Source organism: Halichoerus grypus, chromosome 6 (assembly GCF_964656455.1).
Source record: "Halichoerus grypus chromosome 6, mHalGry1.hap1.1, whole genome shotgun sequence".
Taxonomy (NCBI): Eukaryota; Metazoa; Chordata; class Mammalia; order Carnivora; family Phocidae; genus Halichoerus; species Halichoerus grypus.
In genome coordinates this window covers 101,773,970-101,788,118 of record NC_135717.1, presented here as the reverse complement: position 1 = coordinate 101,788,118, position 14,149 = coordinate 101,773,970, and the positions used below count along the sequence as shown (strand labels likewise).

The 14,149-nt window shown below is 33.1% G+C and overlaps 1 protein-coding gene across 11 annotated transcripts in view; it reads right to left on the bottom strand.

Moving 5' to 3' along the window:
* CCDC91 (coiled-coil domain containing 91) overlaps positions 1-14,149 on the bottom strand; it is a 360,167-nt gene that overhangs the window by 73,310 nt on the left and 272,708 nt on the right. For all 11 annotated transcript variants that reach the window (XM_078075819.1, XM_078075824.1, XM_078075820.1 and 8 more), the window contains one exon: positions 5,453-5,566. In XM_078075819.1, the coding sequence (XP_077931945.1) occupies positions 5,453-5,566 (114 nt within the window). The remainder of the gene's footprint in view (positions 1-5,452; positions 5,567-14,149) is intronic.

The window sequence follows — 14,149 nt, the reverse complement described above, 5'->3', positions numbered from 1 at the left end:
TTATTTATGCCAAGAATTCAAAACCCCTCAAAAGATCTATCAGTTGTCAAGGAAAATGTTATGCACAGTGCTGATAGATTTTAGAGCTGTAAGAGACATTAGAGATCTGACAGTGCAACTTCCATATTATTAAGAGGAGAAAAATAAGGCACCATAAGATATTAGATAACTGTCTTGAAATCATGTTTAATTCAAGTAACTGTAGAACTGATCACAGAGTTCATTTTGGCCAAATACTACCTTTTAATAATCAGTTTGAGAGGCAAATACTCAAGAATATGTAGCAAAACTGGATTAAAAGAGTCCTTTTAAAATTAAGAAATTCTGACAATGCCTTGAACACAAAAACTTTGAAATGAAGATAATTGCTCCTTAGTCTTCTCTAAAGATCTAAATTAAAAGGATCCTCTAAAGTGAAGATTATTTTCCTGGAGGTGATTTAGAAAACACAGGCCATAATTCTGGTTCTTCAGAGGAAAAAAAAATAATCTTTTATTACATTTGGACAAGATTTTATTTTTTAGGAATCACTGCTTGGCTGTGAGTAGTTGTTGCTTGCTGAATGTTATTCACACTTCCTCCCTCATAGCAAGCTCATGTGTAACAGTCTTAACTTGTGGGATGGGCTGGAACACTCCATTCTAATCCAAGGGCCATAGGTCATTATAAACCACAAATTCTTCCTCCCTAGGGAAGTATCAAGGGATGTGGTCTTTCCTATCTAATTTTTCTATAATCTCCTTTAGTCTAAAATACAGTTTATGCCACTAATCACCGGATTTAATATATTATAATAATACCTTACCTGGCAATTAATATCAAGAGAAAAATATTCCCCAGATTGGCACCTATGGAATTTCAACTGTCTAGTTACAATGAGGCATAACAAAAGAATAAATATTTTAAACGCCTGACAGGAAGGAATTTTCCCTATAAGATGATTTTGATGGTCTAGAACAGGAGTTGATAAGCTTTTCTCTATAAAGGGTCAGATGGTAAATATTTTACATTAGACGGTCCTGATAGAATCTCAAATTGCCCTGCTATTGCAGCATGAAACCAGCTAAAAAATGATACATAAATGAATGGGTATGGCTGCGTGTTTCAATAAAACTTTACTTACAAAAACAAGTAGCAAACCAGATTTGACCCACGGGTTACAGTTTGCAACCTCTTATGTAGAATTTATAATGATTCAAGAGAGTTTGGACCAAAATTTAAATTTTAATGAAATACAGTTATGGCCTTTCCAATGCAAATCACTATACTTGAAGACACCTAGCTGACTCTCAAATTAAATATATCTTAAAATCTTTTCAGGTTTTCCTATTTACTTTTTCTTTGGATTGTACAAATTACAGTGAAGATTTCTAAATTTATTTAAAAAGTTAGACAATTTCAGGGGCACCTGGGTGCTCAGTTGGTTAAGCATCCGACTTGATTTCAGCTCAGGTCGTGATCTCAGGGTGGTGAGATGAAGCCCCACACGGGGCTCCGTGCGCAGCAGGGAGCATGCTTGAGATTCTCTCACTCCCTCTGCCCCGCCCTATGCACATGCACGTGCTCGCTCTCTCAAATAAATAAATAAATAAATAAATCTTTAAAAAAAAAACAGACAATTTTTATCAACTGTTGGAAAATTTGTAGAGTTGAGGCTACAAAACAGCAGCTTTTCAATTCTATGCTAACTGTGAATTCAATATAATAATTATTTTTTCTGGGCTTAACAAGATAGAATTTACAGAGGATTAAAAAAAAAACCCTTTTCCTTAGAATACTTAAAAGAAAGTCATTTATCACTGGAACAGATCCATTATTAATTTGAATTATTTTTCTGACTGGTCATTTAAAAAGCTCTCCTTGTTTGGTATTTTGATTCCATACTAATTCTTGGTTACTACTATGACTTGGACTAAAAATATAAGTACTATGTATCCAACTTAGTAAATAATTTAGTATGCAATTTCAGTGTAAATTATAATTCACTTAATTAGTACATGTATAGGTAGCCCCTCTGTTCTATCGAAGATGTTTAGACTAGATGAATAGTATTTATAAAATTTGATATCTCTATTGATTTAAGGAAAACTGGTAAATGGCATTTAAAAGTACATTTTCTCAGTATAATTCTAATTTTTGTATAATTTTAATTCTAATTCTTTGTATAATTGTAATACTTAAAAGGACTGGATAACTGATTAAAAACTTGTTCACTGCAGACACATGGAAAAAGCAACGTTACCACTATGGTGATACGTGATTCTACTGCATCTTACACTGTAGGACAAGCTATAAGTTATTTGAAAAGTTAAGCATTTGGGTTTTTCATTCTGTGTTTCCCTATCTTTTAAAAGTAAAAGACTAAAGGAAAAGATGTAGGGAAAAGAGTCTTCATTTCAGCCTTTTAGTGAATTTGGTAAGGGTAAGATGATGTCAAAGGAAAAACTGTTTAAGACAAAAGACATTGAAGACAGGAACTAACACAACATTAGACTTCTTCCTTCAAAGATTTCTGAAAACTTCAAAAGGGGAAGATTACTTCACAGACTGGAATGTAAGCCCAGTTGGAACTAAGGTCTATAGGGCTTTTGAGGTGTCTAAGGCTAAAAATCTCAAGTTGACTCTCTAGTTAAAAAAAGCTGGAGAGGAGAAAGGAAAATTTTTGTTCTGGAAAAGTGTTCTTCTCTGATGCAAATAGAAATCCATCTTACAAAGGAAGAAGTAGAGATGAGTTGCCCTAATTTAGTCTTTTGGAAAGAGACAAGAAGATTATGAATTTGCTAAAAAACTTTTGTTTCTTCTAACTATGACTTTATAAGCTATGAGATATCTTATTTTTTGTGAAAAATTTCCAAGCCCAAAGATATTCACACAAATTAACTTGAAATACTGAAACCCAGTTTTGGAAAGAAGAAGAGTATAGAGAATCTAAATTTTTAAAAAGTTATATAAAAAAGAGGTCCAGTAATTAGTTGGTGCTCCATTTCAGATATTTTATCCATTTTCCTTTTTTATAGCTTTTCTGTTTGAAGAGATGGAAACATTCAAATATTAAAAGTATTCCACAATGGGCTATAAAAATAACTCCCAAATCCCCAAGTGGAAGTAATAAACTTCCTACTAGTATACTGATTAAATCAGTTCTAATCTGTGAATCTAGTAACAAGAGTGGAATAAACTTTTAGAATCACACTGTAAACTTCAGAAGAAAGAGAATGCCAAATATTAATCTGAAAAGCACATTTTTCATTAGCAAAAAAAAAAAATAATGCTAGTAGGAGTTTCTGGGTTTTTTTCCTAATAATGCAGTGAAAATGATAAAAACCATAGCACATATTATTGAGTCCTTACTTCAGCTGTTCTATTTTATTATATGTTTATTATTAGTGACAATTCTGTAAGGTAGGTATTACATTTATTTCCCTTATCATATACAGGAACAAGCATAAAAGTGGAAATTTGGTGCAAATAGAATCAAATGTCCTGATTTTGTTGTTGTTATTTAATGAATGTTTCTACATGTGAGAACTGGTTTACCTAATACAAATGAATACTAATTCTTTAATAGGATTTGTAAGAATACACAGATTAAATTGGCAGAGTGCATTGTCAATCACTTCAAGGATTAATTTGCTCACATAGGGACCGGATAACTCCTAGAAGAGCATTTCTTGCTCTCATCTTAAACATTTCTTATGGCAGCCACATGACTCCTTTTGATGGGAAAGTAACAGAATTTTGAATTTTTCTAAGAAAAATCTTCCATTTTGATTAAAAAAATACTAATCTAAAATAATGTCATGAGATCGCTTCTCAGCCTTTTGGCTAAGATCAAGTGTAAAATAATGTCATGAGTGTGTTCGCTTTTTTCTATAATCTCTTGTTCAGATTTAGAGCTCAAGTAAAGACTGGTCACATATTATTAAGAAAACCTGAAAGAAAAGGATACACCCACAAGACATCCTGAATTTACTTGAAGTGTATGTTCTTTCACTACTGCAATTGCTGTGCATATGTGGAAAGCAATATAGTTCCTTTGTTGCATGACTACTTTTAAATCAGACTACTGAAAATAAGCATTTTGGGGATACACATGGGAAATAGCTGTTTTCTGAGAATATATCACTTCCTAAAAAGTCCACTGACTATTTTTGGCTCAGAGTTTTCTCTTCAGAAGGTTAGGCACCTATCAGGAATTTATTTGGGTGAAACTGCTTTTAAAAACACCTGGATAGCATGCACAAAAATTTAATCCCACACAAAATGCTTCTATGAATGGATAATTCACCTGGAAAGTTTAATTAGCAATTTCTATTCTGCTGACAAATTCTCCTTTGTTGAAACCTAATGGTAGCTATTGAGGGAGGAGAATTTTCTTTTTCTCATACCAAATTTGACTTCAAATTAAGAGTGTGGAATTAAGGTGGTGTCATGTGCTTTTACTGTACTCCTAGCCTTCTACTTAACTGCCAACTGAAGGGTAATCCTACATTTTGTATTTATTTTGCCATTTGACCACCAATTAAGTTTAGATATCATGTGTCAAATTTCCTCATACACACACTGTTTTATGCTTTATTTATATTTTTATTATATATTACATAACACATATGGCTAAATGCTACATGTTTATATTACATATATATATCTAATATTATATATTAGATAATCCCCAAGTATATTACTTCTATAATATATAACATGTTATACGAAACATATAAAAAAAGATAAACCATTGTGTATAAGAAAATTTATTATATAACTTCTTATGTACTATATTAGAATATGTTTATTACAGAGATTACATTAAACATCTTATGTGTTTCTTATCTTTCTTACTTAAGACTAAAGATCTGTTGCAAAGACTACAAATGAAGTCTGACCCATTATTTTCAGCCACTGCTCAAACTCACACCTTAATAAGACCACACTGCACTGAAGTGACATTTATTTTGTAAAGCTTCAATATGTATTCTGAATTTTTTGAAGCATATTCTGAATTATGTTTCTGAAATGGAACTATGACAGAAGAACCTTAACTTGCCAACTGTATTGAAGTCTACTAGAACCACAGTGGTGTTAACAGTCAGAAGGCCTAAAGTGTGTATGCAAATTTCAACAGCTAGTGTAAGAAATTAACAAATTTATGGCAAAAAACCTAAAAATCTAAAACTGTCTACTTTCTTCATGAGGTAATTAAGTTGGAAATGCTATAGGTCATTTCTAGGAGTCTAGCAAGAAGTTATTCAGTGTTGCTTTTTGTTGACAGATGGCATTTATGTTTAAAGATAGAACTATCAGAATATATAGTTGTAACAGAAAAAGAATCTTGGAGATTCTTAAATTAGATGACAAAGGACATTTTAAATATTTTAAAATGTCATATTATTGTAGGAAAGCCAATGTTTCAGTTTATGGAAGCACAAAGTAAAACCCTTCAGGGGATACTTACTCTTTTCTGTTCTTTTACATACTCTATCAATTCATCTCTTGTTCTCTTCACTGCCTCTTCCACAGCCTTTTCACTTCGCTTTTGCTCTTCTATTATTGCTGCCTTAACAGTTTCCTGTTTGTGGGAGGAAGAAAAAAAGTCAGGGAGGTATGCACTATGACATGTTTGTGTCCATTTCATATAAACTAAAACTCCTCTGCAATGGGTCGAGCTCATTCCGCTCAAAGTGTATCTTTAAACAGGAATAAGAATTTACAAAATCTTTTAGGATGTTAGAGATTCCACAGAATTCATTTTTCTAAACCGAGTGAAAGGGAAAAGAAATGGAATAAGTCATTTATTGCAGGGAGCGCCTGACAGACTCCAATGGCTTCCTTACCAACCTTTCATTTGATGTTTACATGATTGATTGCCTTCCTGTACTTTGCACTATCCACATAAGACTTCCAACTTGTGTTTATTCTTCCAAGAACACCCTAATGCTCTAGCTGTTTTATTCACGTTTAATTTTCCCATCATACAGTAATCAAGTGTGGTCTGGGTGAAGATTTACAGCTAGTTTGGTCCTTCTGCCAGGTTAAGATGTTGAGAGCTGGACACCATGAATAAGAGGTAAAAATTCCACCCTGTGTGCTAATATTTGAAATGAGGAATCTGGGGAGAAAAGTGGTACTTCCTATTTTACTGAAATTGTAGTCAAGTACCTTGGAGATTTCAGAATTTCAGATAAGGAGAAAAAAGGCTAAAATTCTGAAAAACAAGTATAACACTTTTCAGAAAGTATATTTTCTGCTTAAAATAGCATATCATGGATTGGATGAATACCACAAAATAAACTTCTTTAACTTGTACTTACCTATATAGGTAGCATCCTTCTTTTACAGGTGATCAGTTAGAAAATGCCTTGAAATTTTGTGGGAGTATTTGCTTCACTTTGTTAGTCTTAAGGACTCTTTACTTTGTAGTGTATGCTTGTTTTTGTTTGGTTTTTCCCAATTAATTTTAGATATGTGTATATAACCCAGGAAATATGAAATAATATTAAGAATTTCCTGTTGTGAATATATTTACTGTAGAAAATTTGAAAATACAGAAAATTATGAGCACAAAACAATACACACATGTCTCCACACTTGGGTATAAAGAAGGTGGGGCTCAAACTGTACATACTATTTTCTAACTGGCATTTTACACTTAAAATATATTTTGAGTACTTTAACCCATTATACATTCCTTCATAATATGATTTACATTCCATTGCAGGGATATGCAAGAATTTATTTGATCAATCCTTATTCATGCGTATTATGGTTGTTTTAATAAAATAAAGCAGTGATGAACATCCATATATGTATTTTTGTGGTGCATGTTAGGTATTTCTGTAAGATGAATTCAAGAAGTAGAATCATTTTGGTCAAAGAATATAATTTTTGAGTTCTCTTATAGTTTCTGACCTTTTGTACACATTTTTTTTTTCAATAAGCAGTCCATGGAAATGGCTGTTTTCTTACATCCTTGATTACATTTTAGTTTTCCTTCTTTGAGGGAGAATGACATCAAATTTTATTCTGTATTTTAAAAAGATTATTATGTGATATTCAGCATGTTTCTAGAAATGTTAGCAGCATACACATCATCTTTTATCATCTGCCTGATCATATCTCCTCTTTCCACTTCAATACTGGTATGCTCATAATATTTTGGATTCCTTTTGTAAAATAGAAAATGAAGTCACAAATCTACAAATCCCTAGAATGGTGGTAACTTTGAAAATGGTTACCATTTTATCTTCAATCACTGAATACATTAAGATCTAGTTCCACTGATAAAATAATAGAGTACTAAGTTGTTTCCTTAATTATTTGGAAAGACTAAAGTTGAAAACCTATGATAAATGTTCAAAGACAAAAATGAGAACAAATAAAATTATTTAAAATAAAATCATATACTATTACAATTCTTACTGGTATCACACTAATTTGAAATTTGAAAATTTTCATATTTTGGAAAGGCAAAAAATATTGCTAAGCCCCCTGAAACACAACACATTGATAGTTCTATAGTAGACAGTATGAACATTCACACTATGTGGGTAAATTAAAAGTACAAAAAGCTCCACATCAGTTCAGGCAGGTTTTGCCAACAGTTGAGTTATAAAATCCTTAGCTTTCAGGGCTTTTGAAATTTTAGAACTGCAGATAAGAACTGTAGACCTGGATTATTTGAATGTAAAAGACAAATCCATGTCACATTAAATATCAACCAGAATTTCTAAGTAGCAAGGGTTGTATCAGTGAATGTGACCAGGCAAAAACATCAATTTAAATAAAAGGGATAGGTGCAGAAAAAACATGAAGAATTAGTTAATTTGTTCTTCCATTGGCTTTTGGGGGGCTGAGAGTTTATTATCTGCTCAATCCACATTTTTGAGGATCTCTTTGCTTTTTGAGCTGATAAGGAACCATTTTCAAAAAAAAGTTTCTTAATTCAATTCTCCTCTCCAGTTGGGAATTAGGTGACAGTCGAGGTTGTGAAATCCATCCTTAAAAAATACTTGCCAAGAAATAAATTCCTTTGAATATAATACAAAAAGTAAAGTTTAAGCCATCCATTTTCTAATTAGACCAAATGCTGACTTAGTTGGAAATAATTAGTGGATTTTAGGTGCATGTATACAAAGTGCCTGTGAATTTCTGCCTAGATGTTTTGTTGAATTCCCTATGAGACATGAGAATTCGTCTAACATAAAATATACCTCACAAGGAAGGAAGATGTGCCATCAATGAGTATATGCAAATAGGCAATTAAAACGAGTATTTTCCAGAGTATTTTAGGAAAGGTTACACCATTGGAACATGGTATATTCTCTAAGGCAGGTTTCTCAGCCTCAGTACTATTGACATTTCTTTGCTGGGAGTTGTGGGGGGATGTCCTGGGGTAAGCAGCATCTCTGGCATCTACTCACTAGATTGCCGCCAGCTGAGAACCACTACTGTACAGTAAATAGTTTGTGGAGGGAAATACATCCACTTGCATATATGTTATGATTTGTCAAAATATATCAGTTACGTTTCTCATCATATCTTAAATATTTTTATCTAAAATATATGCAATAAAAAGATAAAATCTATGCAAGAAATCATATCCAAATGATTATATAGCTAGTTTTTAAATGTGGAAGAAAGAGTTCTATATACTAATTTCTTAAAAACCTGGATGACTGGATAACAATGAAATACGTCAAGATGAATATAATTTAGGGCTAAAAGTTTATGTGAGATTTTATTTAAGATTTTTAATTTCTCCTTATTGCTTAGAAGTATATTTATGTTTTAGTATCCATTAACCTACCATACATTTCAGTAATCATAGGATCATGAACTAATAAATGACCTGTGGTTGTTTGTTCTTTTTCGGTGTAATTTAGTTAAGGATTATAAACACAGTTAAATTATTTATGGAACAAATTTCAGCAATCAACTCAATTCCTGTTTGTGGGCTATATACCATAGTATCAGAAATTCTCTGGGGGCAACTGTGCTTCTTTTTTTTAAATACACAATGTATGCATATTTCATAATTATATATTATTTAAAATGTTGCATGTGGTTGTGAAAATGTACCTTAGAAAATGAGTGTTTGAATCATGAGTCAAGTCAAGTTGCCTTACGGTTAAAAAAAGTGAGACTTCATGGAACACTACATCAAAAACTAATGATGTAATGTATGGTGATTAACATAACATAATAAAATTAAAAAAAATTTCTCTTTTAAACCTGAAAAAAAAAAAAAGTGAGCCTTCCATTCCTACACAAATTTATGAGTTCAAACTGCAGTTCCATCAGTGCTTCTCAGACACTGATACAAATGCATAAAATATCTATATTTCAAAATCCACGTACTGCACAGTTGAGAAACTTTCACCTAACTTTCAATTGGAAGTAATTAATCTACACCGTAATGATATGCCAAATGTAAAATATTAGTAGAATAACCTAATTCTATAAATGTTTCTCAAGTAATGAATATGCTCAGTTAAAATCATGCTCATTGACTGATACCAATATTTGATAGTATCTACCCGCATTAGGCATTTTTAAAGATGAAATATGTAGAATCTTACAACATATCAGCATTAATGAGTTTTGTAGCCATTTTTCATGATAGGGATTATCTAACTTTGAACCACAATAAAGCAAAATGTTATCCTCCCCAAAGAGAATTCTATTGTCACTAGGTTTATATTATTAAAAAATATCATCGAGGGGCACCTGGGTGGCTCAGTCGGTTAAGCGTCTGCCTTCGGCTGAGGTCATGATCCCGGGGTCCTGGGATCAAGCCCCGCATCGGGCTCCTCACTCAGCGGGAAGCCTGTGTCTCCCTCTCCCACTCCCCCTGCTTGTGTTCCTACTCTCGCTATCTGTCAAATAAATAAATAAATAAATCTTAAAAAAAAAAATATAATCGAGGCACCTGGATGGCTCAGTCGGTTAAGTGTCTGAATCTTGGTTTTGATTCAGGTCATGATCTCAGGGTCCTGAGATCGAGCTGTGTGTCAGGCTCCTTGTTCAGTGGGGAGTCTGCTTGAAATTCTCTCCCTCTGCCCTTCCCCCTGCTCATGCATTCTAAAATAAATAAATAAATAAATAATCATTATATTTTTAATTTCATCAGTAAAATTTGTGAAGTTTTTTTCCCTTGTTATGTAAGCACCTACATAATATTCTTGATTAAGCCTCTTGTCCCATCAACCCTAAAATTATTACTATATGATCCTCTACAGAAAAAGCTTGCCAATCCCTGATTTAGGTCATGATTCTCCAGGTTGGCCAAGAGCCCAAGTTGGACTCAGCTGGGCAGTTCTTTTAGTCTTGGCTGGGGTCTTCCACGTATGTGAAATCAACTGTTGCGGCTGATGTGGCTGCCACTACTGAGTTGCCTCAGGTAGAAAGGTTTGTTTCTCCTTCCTGTGGTTTCCCATTCTCTAGCAGACTAGCTCAGGGATTTTTTACCTAGCAGAGTTGCCAAAGAAAGAGTGAAAATATCTTCCGATGATCCTATGTTACTGTAGCCACATTATATTGGCCTGAGCAAATAAGCATTATGAATTGATTCCCAAACTGTTATCTAATTGTCTAAATAGCTTCTCAGTATATTCAAAGATATTAGGCCTTCTATTATGTTTATTTTCTTGGAGACATATCTCGTGGACATATCTCCAGACTGGATTGGTTGTTCTCTAGGTCTGTTACATAACTGTCTAATCTGGATCTCCCTCAGGCATATTTCTGGAAATTCACTACATCTCTCTTGAACTGTTACTCCAGCATTCTGGATATCACTGAATTCTTCTTTCTTGGTTTACTCCTTTGTTTTGACAGAGCACTTCCTGCAGGAGATTCTTGAGAAAAGGCACATGGGAAATAAAAGTTTTGATATTTTCTTTGTCTGAAAAATGACTTTATTCTACCCTCAAACTTAATTTAGAGTTTGGCTAAGTGTGGACTTCTAGCTTGGAAATTTCTGCAGTTTTAAAGGTTTTTGAGAAATCTGATTACATTCTGATACCTCTTCAATTGCATAAGCTTTTACTTCTCTAAGAACTTTTACACATGTTCTTTATCCCCATTTCTTAAAAATTTCATGACAAACCTAGTTATAGGTCTATCTAGAAACTCAGGTCTTACAATATAGAAACTCATGTCCTTCAATTTGGGAGATTTACTTTAATAATAATAATACTAAACATACATTATTTCTTGCATTGTTTTCTGTTTTTCAAGAATCCTCTGATTCAGCTAATGAACCTCCTAAGCTGACTGCCTAATTTTCTACTCTTTTCACTCCTATTTTCTGCCTTTTTTTTTTTTGTATTTTTACACCCTTGTCTCTGGAAGACTTCTACAACTTCTTTTCTTTTTTTTTTTTTAACTTTCTACTATATTTTAGATTTCTAATCTTTTATTTGACTTAAAAATAGCATCCTCTTCCTGTTTCATAGATGTAAAATCTTCTCTTACCTTTAAGAACCTTAATGATAGTTTTTTTTTAACTTTCCACACTTTACAGAATGTTTTATTCCCTGTTTTTCATGGGAAGTTATCTGTTCATACTTGACTATTTGCTCATGTTTAAAGAGGAGAGCACTAAAATGCTGAGTAACATCTCTGTGCTTGCAGTTGTGGTTTATGGACTATGATCTTAATAGCAGAGTAATCTGGCTTGGTTATTTCCTTGGGGCAATTTCTGATACCAATATATTTAGGTCTTTTATCTTGGGCTGTCTAAATTCCTCAGAAAAGAATCTTCCAATTTCCTGTCTGGTTGTCAGCATTCTGAGAGCTGGGATAGGAAAAATGGCTAAGGTTCTCCACAAGCAGCATGAAACTTTTCACCTTGCTCTCCTCCCAACCCCATGTTCACTTTGCCTTGGTGATCCCTGTTCCCAGAGACCCTACATTTTATTTTTTTCCAGAGAAATAACCCCAGTTTTCTATCAGAAGTGGAAAAAATGCATGGGGGCCTAACTGCTTATTAAATAGACTTTCAAACTTTCCTTCTAGTTGAGTCCTCACCTTCATTCCCACTTCCAGAAGTTTCTGGTGCCACAAACAAGTAAGCCTTTAGGAGTTTCTACAATATATATTGGTCTTCTCAGTTTCTAATTTAGGGTTCCATTTCACTAGAGTTTTCATTTCAGTGGCGTTTTAGAAGGGAGTGGATAAAAACAAGTATTCTGTTTGCTCGTTTTAACATGATATGTGTTAGGAAAAATGTATTAAATTTTTGGAATAATTTTAGATTTACAGAAACTTGCAAAGGTAGTATAAGAGTTCTCATATTTATTTCATCCAGCTTCCCCTAATATTAACATCTTACATAATTATGGGACATTTATCAAGATAAGAAATTAACATCACACAATAATAATAAACAGATTGCAGATATTATTTGTATTTCACCAGGTTTTCCACCAATGTCTTTTTTTCTGTTCCAGGATTAATCCAGGGCAAAATGTTGCATTCAGTCACCGTATCTCATTAGTCTCCTCTAATTTCTGACAGTTTTTTAGCCTTTCCTTAATAGGACATTGACACTTTTGAAAGGCACTTTTCAGGTATTCTGAAGAAATATGGCTTTATCTCTTTTTTCTCAGATTAGACTGGGGTTATGATTTGGGGGAAGAATACCATAGAGATGAAGCATGCTTCTCATTATATAGTATCTGGGGAATGTGGCCTTAAACATAATTTATCACTGGCAGTGTTAACCTTGATCATTTGGTTAACATGGTATCTGCCAGGTTTCTCTGGTACAAAGTTAACATTTCTTCCCTTTCTATAATCTATTCAATTAGACACGAACAACTAAGTCCAGTCAACACTCAAGAGGAGGTGAATTAAGTTTCATCTACTGGAAAAGAGTGTGTATCAACATTTATTTTTAGAGATACATGAATATTTTTAGACTACAGACAGTTTCTTCTATAGCCATAGAACTGTTCCACATTTCTAATTCTTCTTGCTTCAGTTCTGGGATTTATATTTTTCTTGATAAGTTTTCATCTCATCTAAGCTTTACAACTGATTGGTACTAAATCATTTATATTGCTTATATCATATTTAAAATTTGGGTTGCATCTATGTTAGGTCACTTTATTCATTCCTCTGACATGTTTATTAATAACATCCTTCTTCATCAATCTTGTCAAAGATTTGTGAATTTTATGTCGTTTAAGAAACGATAATATTTTGAAACTTTCCAATTCATGTTGTAAACTTCTATCATAAACTTTATTATTTCTTTCTATTTTCTTTGGATTATCCTATTCTTTCTTTTCAAACTGTATTAGTAAATTGGGTGTTAGCCCATTCTTTCCCAGTCTTTTCTATTTTCTAATATATGTATTTAAGACTATGATTTTCCTTTGAAGTACCACTTAGATGTTTCTCATAATTTTTTAAGTAAATAACTATTTTAATAATGACATTATTTTTCGTTTGTGCTTAGCTTTAAAAAAAATTACACATATTGAAATGCACAAACCTTAAATGTATGTACAGCTCAGTGGATTTTCACATACATATACACCCATTCACCTACGACCAAGATCAAGATAAAGAATATCTATATACTACAGAAAGTTTTCTCATGCTTTTGCCCACCAGAGATAACCACTATTGTAATTTCTATCAAATGCCTCAGCCAGATGTGCTTTGTCATGTATCTTACTCTTCCTCATACTGAAGCAATTTATGCATTTGACAAATTCCCTAGTTCATTATAAGGTCCTTGAGCACAATAGCAAAGTCTCATTCCGGTTTGTAATCTCTGCAAAAACTACCATTTGTCGTGCTCATAGCAAGTATTTGATATACAGTTCCCTGGACGTGCCATGCTCTCTCTGGTTGAAGTCATTTACCCTTAGCCTCCTCCTGTGATGATCAAATGCACTCCTGCACAACTCAGTCTGAGCATCATCATCTGTAGCCTTCCCTGAAATGCGTTAGACCTTCCCCATCTTCTCACAGGGTGGTGAGTTTAGCATCCCTTGTACATCTCAAAGCACTCCACAACTCACAATCATAATAACTGCTTTACTTGTCTATCTTACCAACTTGAGATCTCTTTGACATCAGGGATTATATTTATTACAGTCCATATTCTTTACGACTAGAACTCTAATACAGTATCTGG